The sequence below is a fragment of the Lagenorhynchus albirostris genome, chromosome 13 (genome assembly GCF_949774975.1).
Source record: "Lagenorhynchus albirostris chromosome 13, mLagAlb1.1, whole genome shotgun sequence".
Classification (NCBI taxonomy): domain Eukaryota; kingdom Metazoa; phylum Chordata; class Mammalia; order Artiodactyla; family Delphinidae; genus Lagenorhynchus; species Lagenorhynchus albirostris.
Window position 1 is genome coordinate 23,247,296 of NC_083107.1, and position 23,247 is coordinate 23,270,542.

The 23,247-nt window shown below is 36.6% G+C and overlaps 1 protein-coding gene across 1 annotated transcript in view; it reads left to right on the top strand.

The window, feature by feature from the left end:
- LRRTM4 (leucine rich repeat transmembrane neuronal 4) overlaps nt 1-21,565 on the top strand; it is an 848,333-nt gene extending 826,768 nt beyond the window's left edge. The window contains exon 3 of the mRNA XM_060169581.1: nt 21,344-21,565. Coding sequence (XP_060025564.1) covers nt 21,344-21,565 — 222 coding nt within the window. The remainder of the gene's footprint in view (nt 1-21,343) is intronic.
- Nucleotides 21,566-23,247: the final 1,682 nt, after the last annotated feature.

Consider the following 23,247-nt stretch of genomic DNA (forward strand, 5'->3'; position numbering starts at 1 on the left):
AATTTAAGCAAAATGAACACGATGTTAAATATTCATATCAATTGCTACATGTAAATCTAAAATTCCATGTCACTTAGAATCCCACAAAGAAACATTGCACACTTAAAAGTTTTAAGCAAAGAGAGTTTAGTGAAGGGAATTGTATAGAAAAGAGAGCAGTGTTAAGGGGAGATCTGCAAAGCATGGTGAAGAATTCAAACAGAAAAAGCTGGAAGCTGCTCTTGACCTCCTACCCCCAAGGCCTGAAGGAGCAGAGGGAAGATACAGTGTGATCAGATCTAAGTAGGCACTATAGATGTGAAAAAGGGTCCATTTAAAAGGAGCTGTAACTACAGCACGGGTTGCCTTAACAGTGGTACTTCAACATTAAATCAGATGATCCTCTGTTGTTGTTGGGGGATGTCTTGTGCATTGTAGGATGCTTGGTAGCATCCTTGGCCTCTACACTAGATTCTAGTAATATTTCAGGCCTGACAATTTCTTGTTTTGCATCAGTCTCAACAATAGAAATAACTCCAGATATTAACCTCTAAATGTTCCTGGGGTGAGGGTGGGGGATAAAATTCCTCCAGGTTGAAAACCACTGCTGTAGAAGAACCAGACACTGCAAAACTGTAGTAAGGCCAGAATGTGTGGCAAGTACTAAATAGTCTGACCTACCATTCCCACCACCACTGGATACCTCTCATTCCTGAAGCTAATCAAAGCTGGAAAGCAAGAGAGCTTGGTTAAGCAGTCTACTTATAAATTGAGATTCTTTGGGTATAGCAGGGTATGGAAGAGAAGAAAGAATTCTGTGAGGACAAAGGAAAAAAATCAATTTACAGTCCAAAGGCATGCATTAGATTAGAGTTACCTGGTCCCTTTTGCAGTAGTCATGACCCTTTGGTGTAACATGAAAAGATAAGGAGCACCTGACTTGTAGGTTCCTAGGAAACTTTATCGATGTCAGGTCCCCAGCTGGACGCTATGACAACTACAGCTTAGATGTACAAAAATGTCTTCAGCTTGTATTCCAAGTGAACATTAAAAATAAGGCAGAAGGGGGCTTCTCTGGTGGCGAAGTGGTTGAGAGTCCGCCTGCCGATGCAGGGGACATGGGTTCGTGCCTCAGTCCAGGAAGATCCCACATACCACAGAGTGGCTAGGACCGTGAGCCATGGCCACTGAGCCTGCGCGTCTGGAGCCTGTGCTCTGCAACAGGAGAGGCCACAAGAATGAGAGGCCTGTGTACTGCAAAAAAAAAAAAAAAAAAAGCAGCAAGGGAAAAACAACAAATAACATACAAGGGAATCCCAATAAGGTTAACAGGTGATCTTTCAGCAGAAACTCGGCAAGCCAGAAGGGAGTGGCAGAACATAATTAAAACGATGAAAGGGCAAAAACCTAAAACCAAGATTATTCTACCCAGCAAGGATTTAATTCAGATTCAAAGGAGAAATTAAAACTTTACAGACAAGCAAAGCTGAGAGAATTCAGAACCACCAAATCAGCTTTACAACAAATGCTAAAGGAACTTCTTTAGGCAGGAAACACAAGAGAAGGAAAAGACCTACAATAACAAACCAAAAACAATTAAGAAAATGGGAATAGGAACATATATATCGATAACTACTTTAAATGTAAATGGATTAAATGCTCCAAACAAAAGACATAGACTGGTTGAAAGGATATAAAAACAAGGTCTGTATATATACTGCCTACAAGAGACCCAATTCAGATCTAGGGACACATACAGACTGAAAGTGAGGAAATGGACAGATTTGGACAATGCAGAGATTTCCATTTGCATGGAAATCAAAAGAAAGCTGGGGTAGCAATTCACATATAAGACAAAATAGACTTTAAAATAAAGACAAGAATCAAAGGACACTACATAATGATAACGGAATCAATCCAAGAAGAAAATACAACAATTGTAAATATTTATGCATCCAACATAGGAACACCTCAATACATAAGGCAAATGCTAACAGCCATAAAAGGAAATCGACAGTAACACAATCATAGTAGGGAGTTTAACACCCCACTTTCACCAACGCACAGATCATCCAAATGAAAATAAGTGAACACAAGTTTTAAATGATACATTAAACAAGATTGATTTAATTGATATTTATAGAACATTCCATCCAAAAACAACAGAATGCACTTTCTTCTCAAGTGTTCATGGAACATTCTCCAAGATAAATCATATCTTGGGTCACAAATCAAACCTTGGTAAATTTAAGAATATTGAAATCGTACCAACTTTATTTCCTAACACAACACTATGAGACTAGATATCAATTACAGGAAAATGTCTGTAAAAAATACAAACACATGGAGGTTAAATAATATACTACTAAATAACCAAGAGATCACTGAAGAAATCAAGGGGGAAATCAAAAAATACCTAGAAACAAATGACAATGAAAACACGGTGACCCAAAACCTATGGGTTGCAGCAAAAGCAGTTCTAAGAAGGAAATTTAGAGCAATACAGTCCACCTCAAGAAAAAAGAAACATCTCAAATAAACAACCTAAACCTACACCTAAAGTAATTAGAGAAAGAAGAACAAAAGAAACCCACAGTTAGCAGAAGGAAAGAAATCATAAAGATCAGATCAGAAATAAATGAAAAATAAATTAAGGAAATGATAACAAAGATCAATACAACGAAAAGCTGGTTCTTTGAGAAGATAAACAAAATTGATAAACCATTAGCCAGACCCATCAAGAAAAAAAGGGAGAAGACTCAAATCAATAGAATTAGAAATGAAAAAGAAGTAACAACTGACACTGCAGAAATACAAAGGATCATGAGAGATCACTACAAGCAACTATATGCCAATAAATTGGACAATCTGGAAGAAATGGACAAATTCTTAAAAAAGCACAACCTTCTGAGACTGAACCAGGAATAAAGAGAAAATATAAACAAACCAATCACAAGCACTGAAATTGAGACTGTGATTCAAAATCTTCCAACAAACAAGAGCCCAGGGGCTTCCCTGGTGGCGCAGTGGTTGAGAATCCGCCTGCCAATGCAGGGGACAAGGGTTTGTGCCCCGGTCTGGGAGGATCCCACATGCCGTGGAGCAGCTGGGCCCGTGAGCCATGGCTGCTGAGCCTGTGCATCCAGAGCCTGTGCTCCGCAATGGGAGAGGCCACAACCGTGAGACACTCACGTACCACAAAAAAAAAAAAAAAGCCCAGGACCAGATGGCTTCACAGGCGAATTCTATCAACCATTTAGAGAAGAGCTAATACCTATCCTTCTCAAACTCTTCCAAAATATAGCAGAGGGAGGAACACTTCCAAACTCCTTCTATGAGGCCAGCATCACCCTGATACCAAAACCAGACAAAGATATCACAAAGAAAGAAAATTATAGGCCAATATTACTGATGAACATAGATGCGAAAATCCTCAGCACAGTACTAGAAAACAGAATCCAACAGCACATTAAAAGGATCATACACCATGAACAAATAGGGTTTATCCCAGGAATGTAAGGATTATTCAATATACACAAATCAATCAATGTGATAAACCACATTAACCAATTGAAGGAGAAAAAACATATGATCATGTCAATAGATGCAGAAAAAGTTTTCACAAAATTCAACATCCTGTCATGATAAAGCCCTCCAGAAAGTAGGCATAGAGGGAAGTTACCTCAGCATAATAAAGACCATATATAAAACACCAAGAGGCAACATCATTCTCAATGGTGAAAAACTGAAACCATTTCCTCTAAGATCAGGAATAAGACAAAGTTGTCCACTCTCACCACTAATCATCAACAGTTTTGGAAGGTTTAGCCACAGCAATCAGAGAACAAAAAGAAATAAAATGAATCCAAATTAGAAAAGAAGAAGTAAATTTGTCACTGTTTGCAGATGACTTGATACTATACATAAAGAATCCCTGAGATGCTACCAGAAAACTACTAGAGCTAATCAATGAATTTGGTAAAATAGCAGGATACAAAATTAATGCACAGAAAACTATTGCATGCCTATTCACTAATGATGAAAATCTGAAATAGAAATTAAGAAAACTCTCCCATTTACCATTGCAACAAAAAGAATAAAATACATAGGAGTAAATATACCTAAGGGGACAAAAGACCTGTATGCAGAAAACTGTAAGACACTGATGAAAGAAATTAAAATGATACAAACAGATGGAGAGATATACCATGTTCTTGGATTGGAGGAATCAACATTGTGAAAATGACTGTACTACCCAAAGCAATCTACAGATTCAATGCAATCCCTATCAAACTACCAATGGCATTTTTTAAAGAACCAAAAGAAAAAAATGTCCAATTTGCATGGAAAGAAAAAAGACCCCGAATAGCCAAAGCAATCTTGAGAAAGAAAAACAGAGCTGGAGGAAACAGGCTCCCTGACTTCAAACTATACTACAAAGCTACAGTAATCAAGACAGTATGGTACTGGCACACAAACAGAAATATTGATCACGGGAACAGGATAGAAAGCCCAGAGATTAAACCCATGCACATATGGTTACTTTATTTTTGATAAAGGAGGCAAGTACCTACAATGGAGAAATGACAGCCTCTTCAATAAATGGTGTTGGGAAAAATGGACAGCTACCTGGAAAATAATGAAATTAGAACATTCCCTAACACCATACACAAAATTAAACTCAAAATGGATGAAAGACCTAAATGTAAGACCAGACACTATCAAACTCTTAGAGGAAAACATAGGCAGAACACTCTATGACATAAATCACAGCAAGATCCTTTTTGACCCACCTCCTAGAGAAACGGAACTAAAAACAAAAAGAAACAAATGGGACCCAATGGAACCTAAAAGCTTTGCTCAGCAAAGGAAAACATAAACAAGACAAAAAGATAACCCTCAGAATGGTAGAAAATATTTGCAAATGAAGCAACTTACAAAGATTAATCTCCAAAATTTACAAGCAACTCAATAACGAAAAAACAACAACCCAATCCAAAAATGGGCAGAAGAAGTAAATAGACATTTCTCCATAGAAGATATATAGATTACCAACAAACACATGAAAGGATGCTCCACATCACTAGTCATTAGAGAAATGCTACAACTACAATGAGGTATCACCTCACACAAGTCAGAATGGCCATCATCAAAAAATCTGTAGGGCTTCCCTGGTGGCCCAGTGGTTGAGGGTGTGCCTGCTGATGCAGAGGACATGGGTTCGTGCCCCAGTCCGAGAAGATCCCAAATGCCGCGGAGCGGCTGGGCCCATGAGCCATGGCCGCTGAGCCTTTGTGTCCAGAGCCTGTGCTCCGCAACGGGAGAGCCCACAACAGTAAGAGGCCCACATACCGCAAAAAAAAATAAAAATAAACATAAAATTAAAAATAAATCAAAAAAAAATAAATCTGCAAACAATAAATGCTGGAGAGGGTGTGGAGAAAAGGGAACCCTCTTGCACTGTTGGTGATCAAGCCACTATGGAGGACAGTATGGAGGCTCCTTAAAATCTAAAAATAGTACTACCACATGACCCAGCAATCTCACTAGTGGGCATATACCCTGAGAAAACCATAATTCAAAAAAAGTCATGTACCACAATGTTCATTGCAGCTCTATTTACAATAGCCAGGACATGGGAGCAACCTAAGTGTCCATCAACAGATGAATAGAAAAAGAAGATGTGGCACATATATACAATGGAATATTACTCAGCCATAAAGTGAAAAGAAATTGAGTTATTTTTAGTGAGGTGGATGGACTTAGAGTCTGTCATACAGAGTGAAGTTAAGTCAGAAAAAGAATAACAAATACTGTATGCTAACACATATATATGGAATCTAAAAAAATCAAAAAACAAAAAACAAATGGTTCTGAAGAACCTAGTGGCAGGACAGGAATAAAGACAAAGTTGTAGAGAATCGACTTGAGGAAGTGGGGAGGGGGAACTGTAAGCTAGGATGAAGTGATAGAGTGGCATGGACATATATACACTACCAAATGTAAAATAGATAGCTAGTGGGAAGCAGCCACATAGCATAGGGAGATCAGCTCAGTGTTTTTTGACCACTTGGATGGGTGGGATAGGGTGGGTGGGAGGGAGACACAAGAGGGAGGAGATATGAGGACATATGTATATGTATAGCTGATTCGCTTTGTTATAAAGCAGAAACTAACACACCATTGTAAAGCAGTTATACTCCAATAAATATGTTAAAAATAATGATAATAATTAAATATTTCCAATATTGTGATTTCTTTTTCTCCCAAATTCCCAATGCTAGACTCCACTCCAGGCATCTAGAGCTTCTCTGAGGGTCTAAATTCATGATGAAATAATAATTTATAACTTATATTAATATGTTATATATAAGCTTATTTATAACACTATTATAAATAAGTATTATTAGTGATAACAGTAAACCACAATTAAGTTGGCACTTAAAAAATTAGTCATTCTATTGAGCATTCTTAGTCATATTCACTAAGTGTCATCTTCCTTGCTCAGTGTCATGATTTATCTGTATTAAGATATAGCTCAGAAATAAGAGCTTTCAAATCAAACTATTAAAAGCAGTGGGAAATTAGGAATCTAGGCTAAATACCTTGACTAGTTTCAAGCACCCAGAAGTCAGGATCTAGGAGAAACAGATAAAACTAGAACACAACAGTAGATTAGAAGTGATCTGCTGCTGAGATAGAAATAAAAGGTATGGGAATTATAATAAACAGCTGAGGAAGCTACATGCAATTCATTGAAGTGATTTGGGATAAAGGGTAGTTAATGATCGAATCAGAATTCAAGAAGCCAGGGTGGAATTTTTTTGGAAATATAGAAAATAAATTTGGGTTGGGGAAAATACTATTATAGTCATGGTGTAGAGTGGGTTTAGACACTCAGAAAAGGTTAGATTTTGGGTGTTGGCAAAAAAAAAAAAAATGAACCACAGTATGATGGATTCACCAAACTCCTCTGGATTGTGTCAATTCAGCTACTCAATTTAGCTTCATTCTAAAATAGGGACCTATGCAGTCTCCCAGGGCAACAGAAATAAAAACAAAAATAAACAAATGGGTCCTAATCAAACTTACAAGTTTTTGCACAGCAAGGCAGCCATAAAAAAACAGGGTTTCCCTGGTGGCAGAGTGGTTAAAAATCCGCCTGCCAATGCAGGGGACACAGGTTCCAGCCCTCGTCCAGGAAGATCCCACTTGCCATGGAGCAACTAAGCCCGTGCTCCACAATTACTGAGCCTGTGCTCTAGAGCCTGTGAGCCACAACTACTGAAGCCCACGTGCCTAGAGCCTGTGCTCCGTAACAAGAAAAACTACCACAATGAGAAGTTGGTGCACTGCAACGAAGCGTAATCCCTACTCACCGCAACTAGAGAAAGCCTGCCCACAGCAACGAAGACCCAGCACAGCCAAAAATAAATAAAATAAAATAAATATTTAAAAAAAATTGAAAAGAAAAAACAAAGACAACATATGGAATGGGAGAAAATATTTGCAAATAATGGGACAGACAAGAACTTAATTTCCAAAGTATACAAACAGCTCATACAACTCAACAATAAAAAAACAATCCAATCAAAAAATGGGCAGAAGACCTTAATAGACAATTCTCCAAAGAAGACATACAGATGCCCAGTAGGCACATGAAAATATGCTCAACATCACTAATTATTAGAGAAATGCAAATGAAAACTACAGTGAGCTACCACCTCCCATGGTCAGAATGGCCATCATTAAAAAGTCTAAAAATAACAAATGCTGGAGAAGATGTGGAGAAAAGGGAACCCTCCCACACTGTTGGTGGGAATGTATGTTGGTGCAGCCACTATGGAAAATGCTGTGGAAGTTCCTCAGAAAACTAAAAATAGAATTATCATATGATCCAGCAATCCCACTCCTGGGCATATACCTGGACAAAACTATAATTCAAAAAGATACATGCACCCCTATGTTCAGAGCAGCACTTTTCACAATAGCCAAGTCATGGAAACAACCTAAGTGTCCATCAACAGGTGAATGGATAAAGAAGATGTGGTACATATATACAATGGAATACTACTCAGCCAAAAAAGAACAAAATAATGCCATTTGCAGCAACATGGATGCAACTAGTGATTATCATACTAAGTGAAGTAAGTCAGAAAGTGAAAGACATACCATATTATATCACTTATATGTGGAATCTAAAATATGGCACAAATGAACCTAGCTACAAAACAGAAACACACTCACAGATGTAGAGAACAGATTTGTGGTTGGCAAGGGGGAGGGGAATGGGGGAGGGAAGGACTGGGAGTGTAGGATTAGCAGATGTAAACTACTGTATATAGGATGGATAAACAACATGGTCTTACTGTATAGCACAGGGAACTATATTCAAATCCTGTGATAAAACATAATGGAAAAGAATATAAAAAGGAGAATGTATGTGTATAACTGAGTCACTTTGCTGTACAGCAGAGATTGGCACAACATTGTAAATCAACTATACTTCAATTTAAAAAATTAAATTTAAAAATAAATAAAATAGGGACCTATGAAGGTAGTCTATACAAGTTAATACTCTGTAGTGCTGGGAAAATATAAGCATGTTGACCTGGTAGCCCATGGTGGAACATGATAGTAAGAGGCAAGTAAATAGTCCTGTGATCTTTGGGGTGGGTGGCAGCTGGCAATGGGAGTGGTGGGTGGAGGGTGGAAGAACAGCTTCTTCAAGCTGATGTCTGTAGTCTCATACCTGCAGATCATTTCCTCCTCTGATTTACTACCACAGGTAGTGAATTTCATCAATTATAAGTCAACTTTTACTAATTTCAGCAGCAGAAGACCCCCTTTTACAGCCCCCTATGTAATTGAGTATCAGGTTTCTTTAAAGCAAAGATAAATTTAATGATGCTCCCCAAAGATTTTTCTTAGTCATTATTGCTTACTTGCTAACACTTTTGAGTTTTAATTCTTTTTCTTTTCTTTTAAATTTATCACTTGATGGAAACAATTGGAAGGTGTGGATATTTTTAAACAGTGGGAGTCTTTATTATCTTTTAAGTAGATAAAATTATCCTTTCTTCCCCATAGTGCAAAGTGGAATGGGCTATTACTACCAACCCAGCAAATTAAATTACTTTAAAAAAAGAAAATAAATAGATTGTGAAAATGTTTAGCCAAAGGAGTTCTCCAGCTGACTGAACATTTATGGGCACTTTGCCATCAAGGCAAGGTAAATTCACCCTCCAAGCAGCTATTTAAAAAACATGTGTATAATGATAGCTGTTAAACCTACCTAACTGAATTACACCTAACTTTAGACAAAAGAGTAGAATATATACATAGCCAAATTGATGATAACTAAAAGGATGACAGAATAATCACCAACAAGAATATGAATAGGACCAAATGAAGAAGCTGAAATTGGTGAGACAACATAATTAGCAGTAATGAATTGAACTTAAGAAAAACTTAATTGGAAAGGTAGAAAAAAGAAGGTACACCTATGTGCACATGTATGTCAACTTCTGATTGGGAAGTAATCAGCTTTATTTTGAGCCAGGCAGGTGTGGGAAATTAGTTAAATCATACTGTGTACTCCCTGTTGGGCCTACTTCTTTAAAGGAAAGCCTTCTAAATTTAAAAAGAAGCAGTGTTGTCAACCGTAGTTGCACATTTGAATCACCTGAGGTGTTTTGTTGTTTTTTGTTGTTGTTTTGTTTGTTTGTTTTTTAATAGGCCATACCCTAGAAATTCAGATTTAGTTGACCTGGGGTAGGGATAAGACATAAGTATTTTTTGTTTTTGTTGTTTGGGGTTTTTTGGGCGATACGTGGGCCTCTCACTGTTGTGGCCTCTCCCGTTGCGGGGCACAGGCTCCGGACGCGCAGGCTCAGCAGCCATGACTCAGGGGCCCAGCTGCTCCGCGGCATGTGGGATCTTCCCAGATCGGGTGCACGAACCCGTGTCCCCTGCATCGGCAGGCGGACTCTCAACCACTGCACCACCAGGGAAGCCCGAGACATAAGTATTTAAAAATCATCACAGATGTCTAAGTTGCAGCCAGGCCTGAGAACTACTGCTTTAAGTGCAGTACTTTTTGGCTTCCATTAAGGGTTTTGTTTTGTTTCTCAGCAACAGCTGAGAAAGCAGCTTGTAGCAATGCCCTGCTGTCTCCATATTCCAGAGGTATGGTAAGTCTCACTGCTTAACATAACTTTGGGATGCTTCATTTTCAACACTTCATTTTCAGTGTTGGCCTGAGAGGTGCGGACAATATCTGAAGAGACTGAGGGTGTGGAATCCATTCTGTACAAGGGCAAGTTGTGAGTAAGTTGGGTAGATTGCTAAAATTTTTAAGAGTAGCTTTTTGTTATACACCACTTGGGAAGTAGGTTCTCAATGGCACTTAGGAAGCCATGTGCCATGGCAACATGTTATATATTGAAGCTACATGTGGTACCAGGCTTTCTCTTGGTGACTTCATAAACATTTGTTCTTTGAATCAGGAACCACTTGATAAGCATCTTATTCTTTCTTCTTTCCTTCCTTGTCATTGTTCATACACCTCCAGTATTGCATTTTACCACAAGTGATGTTACATTGTAAATCTGCTCACATTTGTCTTCCATATTAGGCTATAGATTCCTTAAGGTCATGGATACCTGTAGTCATTCTCATACCTTTAGGTCTCAGCACAATGTCAGGCATGCAAATTTTTGTAGAGAGAAATGTTTGTGTGTTATCCTACATCTCTTTTATATTCAAAGCTGAGAATGGATGAGAGACAGTGGAAAAAGAGAAAGGAAAGGGAGGAGTTCACCGTTTCTGAGACAAACCTCTTCCAAATAAAACCCAATTCTCTAATACTTCTCATAAATTCATACATTCTTTTACCATATATTTATTGGAATATTCTAGCCAGAAAGTAGCAAACCAATCAGAAAAACTCTCTGACAGCATTGGGGGAAAACAGTACAGTACAGAAACAAAATATAATCATGGATATTTAACATTTTGATAAATGCTGTGACGGGAAAAAAACAACAACAGGGAATTGAAACAAGGTATTGCTTACGTATGTGAATAGGGATGGGATGGCATTGTAGACAAAGTGATTGGAGAAGGTCCCTCTAGAAACATGACGTTTAAACTGTGCCTCAAGAGATTAGCATAATTTCACTGCAAAGAGTTGGAAGAAGAATATCCCAGGCAAAGGGTATGGTGAGTACAAAGACCCAGATATGGACAAAGCCTTGGTGAGATTGAGAAATGAAAAAGGCTTTTTAACTTTCTCACAAAGCAAAACAAAACAAAAACCTGTTTATAATTAGATGACCTGTGAACCTAACCCCTTTTACAAAATCACCAAAATTCTTTTGGGCTTTGCATTATAAACCATCATACACCTAGGGGCATGTTCACTGGCTTAAGAGTGTTGCTTAAGGTCTTCACTAAAGGATTATTGGGCGTTTATTCTTCCCGAGCATGTTTGCTCTAAATGACTTGAATGGTGACTTCAGAACTCCCACCTGGAGGTTTAAGTCTGACTTCTAAGTACCAAGGTTGTGTGAGTCCAGCTCTTTGCCTGGATCAGCTGAGAGCTTTGCTGTTAAGTGGAAGACCTGGATCTTCACAAGGAAACCTGCAATGCCCGCTGGCTGGGACACTTTTCTCCCTCTGCTTTCTTGATTTGGGTTATTCAATATAAAACACAGGGAAGTGGAATTGGGTTTGCCTCATTCTATCGGTTCTGAATAAGCTCCTTGAGTAAAATACCCTTATTTTATTCTTCTTCAGATACCTTGCAGATACTTACTACAATGTGTAGTATACAGTAAATTGATCACTACCTGAATAGTTTTTACTTTTTTAATGGTTGAAAAAAAACCAGAAGAGTAGAAATGTTTTGTGACACCTGAAAACTATATCAAATTCACATTTCAATGTTCATAAATCAATTTTATTGAAATAGAGCCATGATCACTCATTTACATTTTGTCAAAGCCTATGTACTTTCATGCTATCATGGCAGAGTTGACTATTTATGGCAGAGACTATATGGGTTACAAGCCTTACTTACTACTGGCCTTTCGCAGAAAATGTTTGCCAACCTCTGTGACAAGTAATTTTCATGTAAATGAATGAATACATAAATAAATGAACTATAATGGCAAATTTACTTTTTATGTAATTATTCCTCAAAAGTACTCCATGGCAGAGATCCAGGCATTAATCTCGGTCTTAACACATTTTATTAAAAAATATGAGACCAGTATGACTTGTGCATCACTCTGCTGTGCTAGTCTAAAATTCAACCAGAATAAAAACTTTGTGTTTTCTAAATGGGCTTCTCCGATTTTTGTAAGTAAACATACATCACCATGCTTCTTTTTCATGAGGATCAGCCAGTCCCCCAAGAAGTTCTATTTAAACTCTCTTACTCATCTCAGGTTGCTCATCTCATTCTATCAAGTATGTGTATGTTCTTCTGGGGTTTTCTTCCTTCTGCTTTTGTCATTTGGTTCTAACCTTTTACCCTGTGATATGCAATTCTAGTCTGAAAAGATACATGACTGCAAGAAATTCAATCACCTTCCTTATTTGTGAATTTCATTTCATTTTATCTTTACATTTTTAAACATATTCTAGCTTTTACTGAATACTCACTGCACTATTTGTATTGGTTATTTGGGAGGATCACAAAGTGAGTATATCTTCAAAGACAGAACAGGTCATGTTTGGATGAGATACACTCTTGTATAAAGCAAGTTACAGACACTATTAATGATTTAACAAAAAAACTATACAAAATACATACTACAAAATTTCATATGGAAACTAGAAATAAGCTACTCTGAACAGTGTGGAGAAACTGGAAGTGAACTTGGAAGGAAAATGGCTCTAATGCCTGTTGCTTGCACCTTCCTAGTATTGGCATTCTGCTGCCTTTTATTTATTTCCTTTTCCAAATTTCTGAGAGAGGATTACAAAGTAAATCTTAAATTGAATGTGTTTCATGAGCTGATAAGTTTTGTTTTTCTTTTTATTTGTTTTCTTTTGTATAGTTTTGTTTTCAAATTTTGGGAAGTAGATTCAGACTCAAGTTCTGTTATAGAAAAGACATCTTTTGCACATCATTGTATATCGTTGAAACTTCCATATATTTTTTAGGGGGAAAATGTGGGTTTTGATATTTTATTGTCTCTATTTTTTACGTAAGTGTTTTGGAAGCAAATTTATATAGATGTCACTTAAATAGTATGTTCATTTTCATTGCACTATTGGGGAGATCTTACTTTTTCAAATTCAGGGGCCAGAGCTACAGGAGGAAAGACTTTAGATGTTAATATTAGCTAATTAACCCAGCTCATTAGTCCAAAATCTCACTGAATGCTGAGAGTGCTGCTAATGTAATAATTTTCCCTGTTAATGGAGTCACAGTGAACTTCAAAGAATGGCTAGTACTCATTCATTAACTTAATCAACTCTCTGGACACCTCACAAACATGGCATCCTGGTAGGAGAGCTGTTCTGTTCTGTTCTGTTTTCCCAGCACTGACTTACAAGTTAAAATTTGGACAACCATGAGTGCACAAATAGTACACATTCCCACCTTTAAATAAGACCAGAACAAGATAAACAAATGCTATCATGTAAATTTTGTCAGAACTTAAGTTTGAAATGGTCCAAAGAGTCCAGTCAATATAAAAAGTCAACATGCAGTGTGTCTAGCATTGTGCAGTTTATGTGCCAGAGCTGCTGTACACACTTTAGCCTGTAAACAAAATGGAAGTGGGGCAGTTATTAATTTGCAACATTATCATTTTTTTTCCTTTAAAGTTTTTCTAAAACAAAGATCATACATTTGAGTGTAGTTAACAAATATTAATAGATTATTTTACATTTTTCACATTTATGACTTATTTTAATCTTTAAAACAAAGTAGGGGAAAGATAAGATTTTTATTGTTCTTTCATTCAATCAATATGTGAATACCTACTACGTACCTAATCAGTGTCTAGATGATGAAGTTCAATAAGAATGCCTTTAAAATTATTTTTATTTTTATTCATTTTTAGCAAATCTTGCCCTTTAATCCCTTGATTTATCATCTTCTCTTGAGTTCTTCAATCTTTCTTGTTTCTGGAGATTCTTCACTGTTATAGTTACTGCTTAGGGAGGAAGGTCTTTGTGTGTGTGTATAGATTTTGATTAATTAGTGAATTAGTTGAAGTTTGTAGGTCACAGAGAGAGAGAGAAGCTATTGGTGAAGGCAGCTGAACAACAAGAAATAAAACAGCAGGCAGAGTTTTGTTTCACTTTTGTCACTTGAAAAACTCGCCATTTTCTAAAATAGAAGGTGAATTTTCTGGTTCAGGCACACCCTTGCTTGACTTCGCATCCCACAGTGTGAATCTGGGAGTGACGGCTTATTCTCTTCTTGCATCTCTCCCTGGTTTTACTCCTGGCCAAGGAATTGTTCAAAATCCTGAGTTTTCTTCCTTCCTTACCGTCCTGGACACTCAAAGCTGGTGAGTGTCTCATAGGTTTGCAAAGGACCTTTCCCCAGCCCAAACTAGCTTTCCTCCTGTTGCACTGAATTATATGCTAGTAAAGTTTTCTTTTGATCCATTCTCCTATCTTGCAGGAATTTCTAAGAGTCTTTGATATGATGATAGAAAAACACACAAACATCTCTATTTTTTTAATGTCATGTGATATTAAAATTTTACTTTTTAATTAGAAGAAACTAAATGCTTAGATAAAAAGTGTTTTCTAATGAAGAAGCAAGCTTGTATTTAAAAAAATGAATAAGAATGTTTCATTGTAGAATGGGATTAAAAATGTCATTTGATAAAACTATTTTGGATCATTACTTATCGTGTCTCTTTTCTTTTATATTATGAATGTCTTTAGATATTCAAAACCCAAGAAAGTAAAATTTATGAAAAGGTAATTGTTAATTCTCTCAACTGAGACATGAAGGATGGAATCAGGTTTGTAGGAACTATTAATTTTACAGCTCAGTCAGATGCTCATAACCTCCTCTGGTATTTTTGCTCTTTGGCTTATGTGCCTGTGATGAGCTTCTCTGGGCTGTAGGGGGTGCTAGCTAGTCTAAGATGCCCCAGTTGCTCCACAAGCCTTCCATCCTTCAGTGGTCTAACCTGGGCTTGTTCTCATGGTGGTGGCGAGCCTGGCCAGGATCCTAAATGCCTTGCAACCCAAACAGTGTTGCTGCCACTTTTCTATTGCCCAAAGAAAGTTACAAGGACAGCCAGTATTAAAGGCAAAGAGAAATAGGCTCTAATTTCTGGATGAAAGGAGCTACTAAGAACTGTGATCATTTATGGAATCTACTATGTCTGGAACATGTACAGCTTTGGAGCTGTCGTAGTCATGTAGGAGAAACTGATAGGACATGAAGATAACTTGCAGAGATTATAAGGCATGGTTGACTGAGAGGACCCTGGCAACATTTGTGTTCCTAGTTTCAGTTGCTCCTGAGACCTAGTGGTAACCTTGAACTTCCCTCAGTGTTGCTGTTAAATCATTTCTTGTGTCTATGCGTCAATTGTCTCCATTTTACCTAACTAACTTAAATGAGTTGAGGTTCTATCGGCTTGTATCAAAATCCTGCAAAAAACCTGTACTTAAACTTGTTTACATTTTCTTATTCCTTGTCCATTCTTGTCTAATATTAATATAGTAAGTAGAATAAAGACTAAGTTATATATTCATTTAGCTATTGCCCTTCATTTTTCAATTTTTTTCTAATAAACCAAGTGTCCATCTTCATTAGGCAACTCAACTATATTTAATTCCTCATTCAGATTTGTAGGATAGTACTTTTTAGATGGTCTGAGTAGTTAGGCACTACACTTTCATTCTAAAAATTAGAGACCAAATGTCATTTAGGAAATTGAAAATCAACTTTTTATGACTTCGATTGAAAGAACTCATACTGAAATGTGAACAATGTTCATGAAAAGTTAATAAATAAAACTAATGATAGTGCATAGTAATTTTAGAATGATCAAGCTATTAAACTACTTATAACTAATGCTAATACCTTTGAAAAAAGAGGGTAATGATATTGGAATTTTATGTTCAAAACAAAACTGAACTTCAAAAGCCTTTCAGGATCACATATATCAAGAGTCCACTTTGCTCTCACATTCACTATCTAGAGACATTCATTTCTCACTTTAAATATAATTATTATGGATGTAAAACTCTGGGATTTGAAGCAATTTTCAGACTTTTGAAATGCCACATATCCCTCTATAATTTTGCTTTTTCTCTGAAGATTTAAAAATATCCCCTTATCCTCTTCCCTCTTTGAATATCTAACACTATGGGCCACTGTAATTGAGACAAGTGTGTCCTTTTATATTCCCTTCAGTATATTTGAAGAAAAACATATTCTAGGCAAAAGGTAAATAATGTTTTTAGAAAACCGTCACACAGACTAAAGATGTTAAGCTTCTGAATGCACAAAGTAGGAATGAAAGCCCCTGTTAATGAGCTACTCTGTGACCCTTCATGTCCTTGCATCTCTCTGAATAGAAACAAAAGACAGGGCACAGTTTCCAGGAAAGACAGTATCAAAGTTGAGTAAAATTTGTGTAGGAATATGCCTTTTCAGTATATTCTTCTTTCTTGAGAACCAGGGAGTACTTTCAGAGTTATCTGAAATTTATAGAGGTAAAGGAGTTATCATTATTGTCCCCTCTTTCAGTGGATTCACAGGAAACTTGGGATAATTAAAGAGACTTATAATTAGTGATAATGATGTTTCCTCCCCTTTGTAACCTACCTCAAATTTAGTTATGAAATATGTCTCTATAGAAGTTTATATGTCTCTATAAAAGTTTAAATGCAATTGAGTTGAAATATTCATATTCTCGAGAGAAACAAACAGAATTTTAGTATATTTCCCCCAATGAGTTCCCTTCCTTCCACATACCACACCCAGTATCTGTAAATAAAGTGCACCTTCCAAGGCAGTCAATGAGCAGTCAAGCATGTGAATGAGGCCATATTTAAGCAACGTTGTTGTGCTGTGCTACAGAGTGAAGTCCATCAGAGAGCTGATGGAACACAGGGACCATTTGGAAAAGCTCTATGAACACATTTACAAAAATACCAAATACACATTAAGAGGAACTTAAGCTTACTTTGTTTTGACTGCTGGAAACAACGATACACACAGGGATCCGGGCGGTTAATGTACTGTACATTATTATTATGTAGTACAAAACCTCAGTCTCGCAGTTCCTCAGAAACCACAAAGTGAGGTGATTACACAGTGCCCTACAGAATAGACTTTAAATATAAAGGAGCAAACACCGCAGATACTCTTTCAGAGCTTGCCAATTCACTTGGCTTTTAAAGTCTTGCTATCGGGCTTCTGTGCAGGATAACTTTACAATATTTTTCACCCTGCTAGAGGTTTTAAGCTTGTCTCAAAAACAATAAAGAATATGGCAGAAGCCCTTGTTCATTGACATAAAAATAAACTGGTACAACTGTAACAGCAAAATGAATTTTCTGAGTTCAGAAGTGATGCAATATGTAAACCTAAGCCTCTGAAATTAATGGAAGTCCCTTGACACGTTTGAAGACAAATACCACGGTATCTTAGATATGGGATTGCTCTTTCCTATTATAGTTCAACTTTAGGGATTTTATTTTATACTGGAAATTCAACCATGTTCACAAATGAGCTAATGGTTTTCATCCGTAGATTAACCTGGTTTTCAGAAGGGTCTTTAAGACCCTGTCTTATTCTCACATTCTCTGCTCATACATGTTTTTAGATTCAAGTGTCTTCTCACTGCAATGACTAGAGAAAGACTATCCATGAGGATACAAGATGGTGAACAAAATCACAATCCATGCTTAATGTTTATTTTGATGTCTTTTGGTATTTGGTTAATTTGGAGATAATGAGTCATTCCTCTAAATGAAAGTGTGCAAAAAATGTTCTATGAATGTTGCTGTCATTGGAAATGATTCGGTGAAAGTTTTTTTATATTTTCAAGTAATACTATTTCACCTATCAACAACAACAACAAAAGTAAGAGTGTACTATGTAACTCATAAGGAGGTCTTCTTTTTTATTTTTTAATGTTTATTTATTTTATTTTTTTTTTGGCTGTGTTGGGTCTTCGTTGCTGCTCGTGGGCCCCCTCCAGCTGCGACGAGCAGAGGCCACTCCTCACCACGGTGTGTGGGCCTCTCACCACGGTGGCCTCCCTTGTTGCAGAGCACGGGCTCCAGGCATGCAGGCTTCAGCAGTTGTAGCACGCGGGCTCAGCAGCTGAGGCTCATGGGCTCCAGAGCACAGGCTCAGCAGCCGTGGTTCACGGGCCCAGCTGCTCTGTGGCATGTGGGATCATCCCGGATCAGGGTCTGAATCTGCGACCCCTGCATTGGCAGGTGGGCCCTCAACCACTGCACCATCAGGGAAGCCCAAGGAGGTCTTCTTCATAAAATTCTTCCTGCTGAAATGTCAGAATAATATGATTTGATTTCTACTCTTTTTCAGAGTTTTGGTGACCCATGACACCAATCACAGATATCTCAACCTATCCAACACACTTCAAAATGCAATGAGGTTTCCTAAAATAGAACTTGCTGACAAACAGACCTATATGAGTAAGAAGAAGAAAAAAAAATTCTATTGATTTGGGGAAGACCTAAGTTTATATTTGGTAATTTGGCCATGTTGTCTTATAATTTGTTCCTTGCTTCCACTATGAGCAGAGAAATTAATGTCTAATGTCTAAAAAAATATCTGTATAAATCCCAACTTTGACCTAGTATGTATTTCTTTCAGATTTTTTTGAGAATGGAATTGTATATTCAGGTTATATCAAAATATAAAGAAGTTACCTCTTCCTCAATATTTCTTAAAAGACTTGCTGAAAATAGTGTTTGCTTTTAATTAGAAGTAAATGTGCCCCATCATAGAAACAAAGCAATATATATTAGTTTAATTTTCTCATTCATTGAGAAAAACAGTGAATTATGAGTTAGGAAAAAAAGAATAATTTAAAGCAGGATGGAAATTTATTCAGGCTATTGCTAATCATACTATAATAATCTGTAATCTGAACATGTTTTCTGATTATTTTTAAAAAGCATCTTTTATTGTGATTCCCAATTTTTAAAAAAAATCACAGTATGATTCAGTAGACACATACTCATATGTACACACAAATGTGAAACAAAACTTTTATGAAACAACTTACCTTTACTCATATGACATACTCTGATAGTTTCTATTCTAATTCTATTTTTTAAATGTTTATCTGGATTCACTAAATTGATTTTATAACTCACTAATGAGTTGTGATCTGCCATAGAAAACATTGCTTTGATCTATATCTTTAAAAATGTGAGGAGGTGACTTTTATCTTAATAAGTATAGAGGTGTTAAAAACATGTTTCTCATACAAACATACAGTGAATTTGTGTCATAATTTTATTCAACACATTAATGAGGATATCAGGATGAAAACACAAGACCTAGTTTAAAGAGCATTTGAGGTATTTATATAGTAATTGGAGGAATGAATTCTGAAAATAAGGTTGCTAAGTGAGATATGACTAGTTAACTTCCTACAGAACAATTAAGCCACAGTTAACAACTTATCAATTTCTGCAGTTTAACCTACAGAAAGAGCCAGATATAGTCGAGTCAGGAGACAGACAACCTATCAGGGATTTTCACAAAGAATTTTATAAAGTAGTGCTAAGTAAATACAGAATTTGTGCTAAGTTCATGCAAAGGCTAAAAGACAGTGTCATAGTATAACATAGACAGCAACTTCAGGAAATACTGCCACTCTTACCACCTATAGAATTAAGGAACTAAAGGAAGATGTTAAATCTTCATCATTAAAAATCAAACACTTGGAGGAGGAGCTTTGTGGAAATGAACCTCATATTTCCCTGGTGCTAGAGTCTCTGTGGGGGACATGATGAGATCAAATGTCGGAAATGCAAATGTTGAAAAGATTACAAACCAGAATCACCTGCTGTTATGGAAAAGCACTGCTGCAGCCAGAATGAAGAAGTGTTGTTGGGGTAAATATCTGGAGCAGGAAAAAGCAGAGAGGAAGCCCACCATAGGAGCAGTCCTTCTATCTTCTCTAGTCCTGCCATCTCCCTCCAGTGGACCCCACTGGCAAAGTCTAACAGGGAGCAGCAGGTCAAACAGAAATGTGGTATGCAAAGCCCCTGCCCAGAATCATAAAGCCAACTACAGAACTGGGGCTGGAGCCAAGAGACAATGGTTTACGTCACCCCTACCTCTAACCTTACAGGACAGTGAAGGGTTTGCAATTTTATCATTTGTGGACTGTTATCAAGAGTCATATTGGATCTAGTGAGTTATGAGAAATGCTGTAGCGTGAAAGCAAGAATTAAGCAATCATCATTTTCCTTTTTCTAGTTTTGAGACATTTTTCTTTATAAGAAATGTGTGGTATAATAAAAAGCTGTACAGAGAATGAAAATTACTATAATTTTAACATTTTCAGCATTTCCTATTAAAGAGATTTCTATAGACCATTATTCAGGTTTATTATTCTAACATTAGACACATTTTAGCTTATTAGCTTAAAATCAACAGCATTACTATTATGAATGCAAAGATGTGCCCACTTTCATGATTCTAGAGTACTTTTGTTCAGAAATTATAGAATTGTTAGTAATAATCTGTGAGAAACTGTAATTTAAAAAAACGTTAAATAAAATTTATATATGCCCACAATAAAGATTTCAATGATTTATAAACATATTTTTGAAAGTAAAAAAAAATCTATCTATATGTTCACAGTTTTATTCACACAAAATGGATCCTACTCTACATTCTTTACAACTTAAGTTTTTAACTTAATATCATGTCTTACCGTATTACACAGGTTGATATTCCCCAATCTTTGTATTATCTGCATTCAAATGTACATGTACATAATATATGTTAAAATTATTTAACATAACCTTATTATGTTAAATTTTGATGGGAATTTAAGTTGTTTCTAACTTTCTGCTATGTTGATAGATGGTAAATGATGGATGGACAGATGATAGGACACACACTGTAAAGTCTTTATATATGATTTCATATACAAGGTATATATATGCTTTGTACATAAAATGATATATAATGGACAAAACAATACCGAGTTACATACTAACAAGCGTTATTTTGTTTAATGTTTATTAATAGTTGGATCAGCAATTGATGACTTAAAACACCATGAAAGAGAACAAAATACAATCCTATGAGTGTCATCTTCTCATCCAAGGCATTTTTATAATAAGTATCTTTCTGTCTCATAACCAGATCCTACACCACGTGAAGCCCTTGCCATATTATAGCTACGACCAGCCAGTGATCAGGTACTGCCAGGCTCACCAGCCACTCCATGTCAACAAGGGCTACGAAGCAATGTCTCTCGAGCAGGACGAAACTCCCAGCCTGGAGCTCGGGCCCGACCACAGCTTCATCACCACCATAGCCAGGTCTGCAGCCCCAGCCACTTACCTTGAGAGAATAACAAACTAACGTGAAAGGCAACTAACTCCTCATTGGGGAACTCGACGCGAGGAAGGAGGGACTTCATTTTAAAGGAGAATGGGTGTCCAAATCACGCAACCCAGCTCGCTCATCGTTCCTAAGACATTTATGACATAGACGAAAGGAAACAAACAAACGAAAAACTGCTTAAAGAGGGCAGTGGATGCACCTGCAGCATAACCAGGAGAACTACAGAATTCTCTTTGCTTTAAAACATACAAACAGAAATGTTCCTGGATGTAAATAGTAGAAGTGTCAAGTTCTTATAAAAATAGATTTTACCTTAGCTACCTATAGGTTTGTTTGTATATTTTGCTTTTTCTACACTGCATGGTTCCTGGGCTGGAGAACCACAGGGGGTGGGGGGTGGGGGGGAGCATCAAACCAGGTGTGGGTGGGAAGTTGGGGAAACAATACAGTTTTCCTTGTTAGGTGTGTGTAACAGATTATTAAAATTGCTTTCATTTCATTTTTCTTTTAAAAATGTCATTTGTTCATGTTTGGTTTGTTTTATTTTAATTTTTTTCCTGGTCAAGCAATTCTGTTTCCAATTCTCAACATGGGTGTTCAAACTTATGTTGTACCAAAAGAAGATTTGGTGTACCACAGACCACAAAGAAATAAAGTTGACCACAAAGTTTGACAAAGCCACTGGAATCAAAATCTAGGCAAATGATCCTTCAAGGCACATTGTATACAAAGTGAGTTTTGATTTTTTTTTTTCCTACTGGCAGTCCTCACTGTGAGCTTTCACTATGTGAGAAGTGAATAAAAAGACAGATTTCCAAATGAGAAGACAATCTGAAATATTCTCACCTGGACTAGGGGTATATGAAGAACAAAGGCCATGTGGTCAATGAATGAAACTGCCAAGCTACAAATTTCTAAACACAAGATAATGTGTAACCTTGGTTTTTAAATTATCAATTAACTTTTGTGTAATTTTTATCAATAAAAGAAAAAAATGTTGGAAAAGTAAACATTATTTTGCAGTTGGTACACCACAGCCCACCTAATGTTGAGTGCTTTGTCTCTATATTATAGAATCTTTCTAGTCTATATCAGAGTAATTTAAGAAGAATATGTTGGTATCTATCAAGTGCCTTCTGTATGTTCCACCCTCAGGTAAGGAAGTCCTGAAAAAAAGAAGTATGAGATATCTTATGCACTAACTGGATTCATAATTACTTCTGGAGACATGATGTAACTCAAATAGAATTAAATAACAATATGAGAAAAAAATAAGTGTCCTTGAAAGGGTTAGAGGTTGAATGATCTTCTAGGAGAGCAAGAACTGTGTGGAAATTGATTACTAATCTGAAAAAAGCATAGTGATCACCCATTTTTTTTAACAAAGGAAATACCTATGCACACATCAGTTGAACCATTTTCACTTGACTTCCTTGGTTCTGTGATGCTATATCTCATCAATTCTCTGATTCACTATGGATGTTATCCTGATCTAACCACTGGTCTGATTTGATATTTTTAAAACAAATTGAAATTATATAGTCTCTGTCATCCTTTATTAAGTGAGATTTTGCATTCTGAATGGTGCTAGTATGTGGTGGTACTAGTGGGTTTTCTGAAGAACTAAATAGATAGCTGGCATCCATTTAATTCCAAATTCTCCTAAAATAATAATAAAAGAGCTTTGTCAATTACTTTCA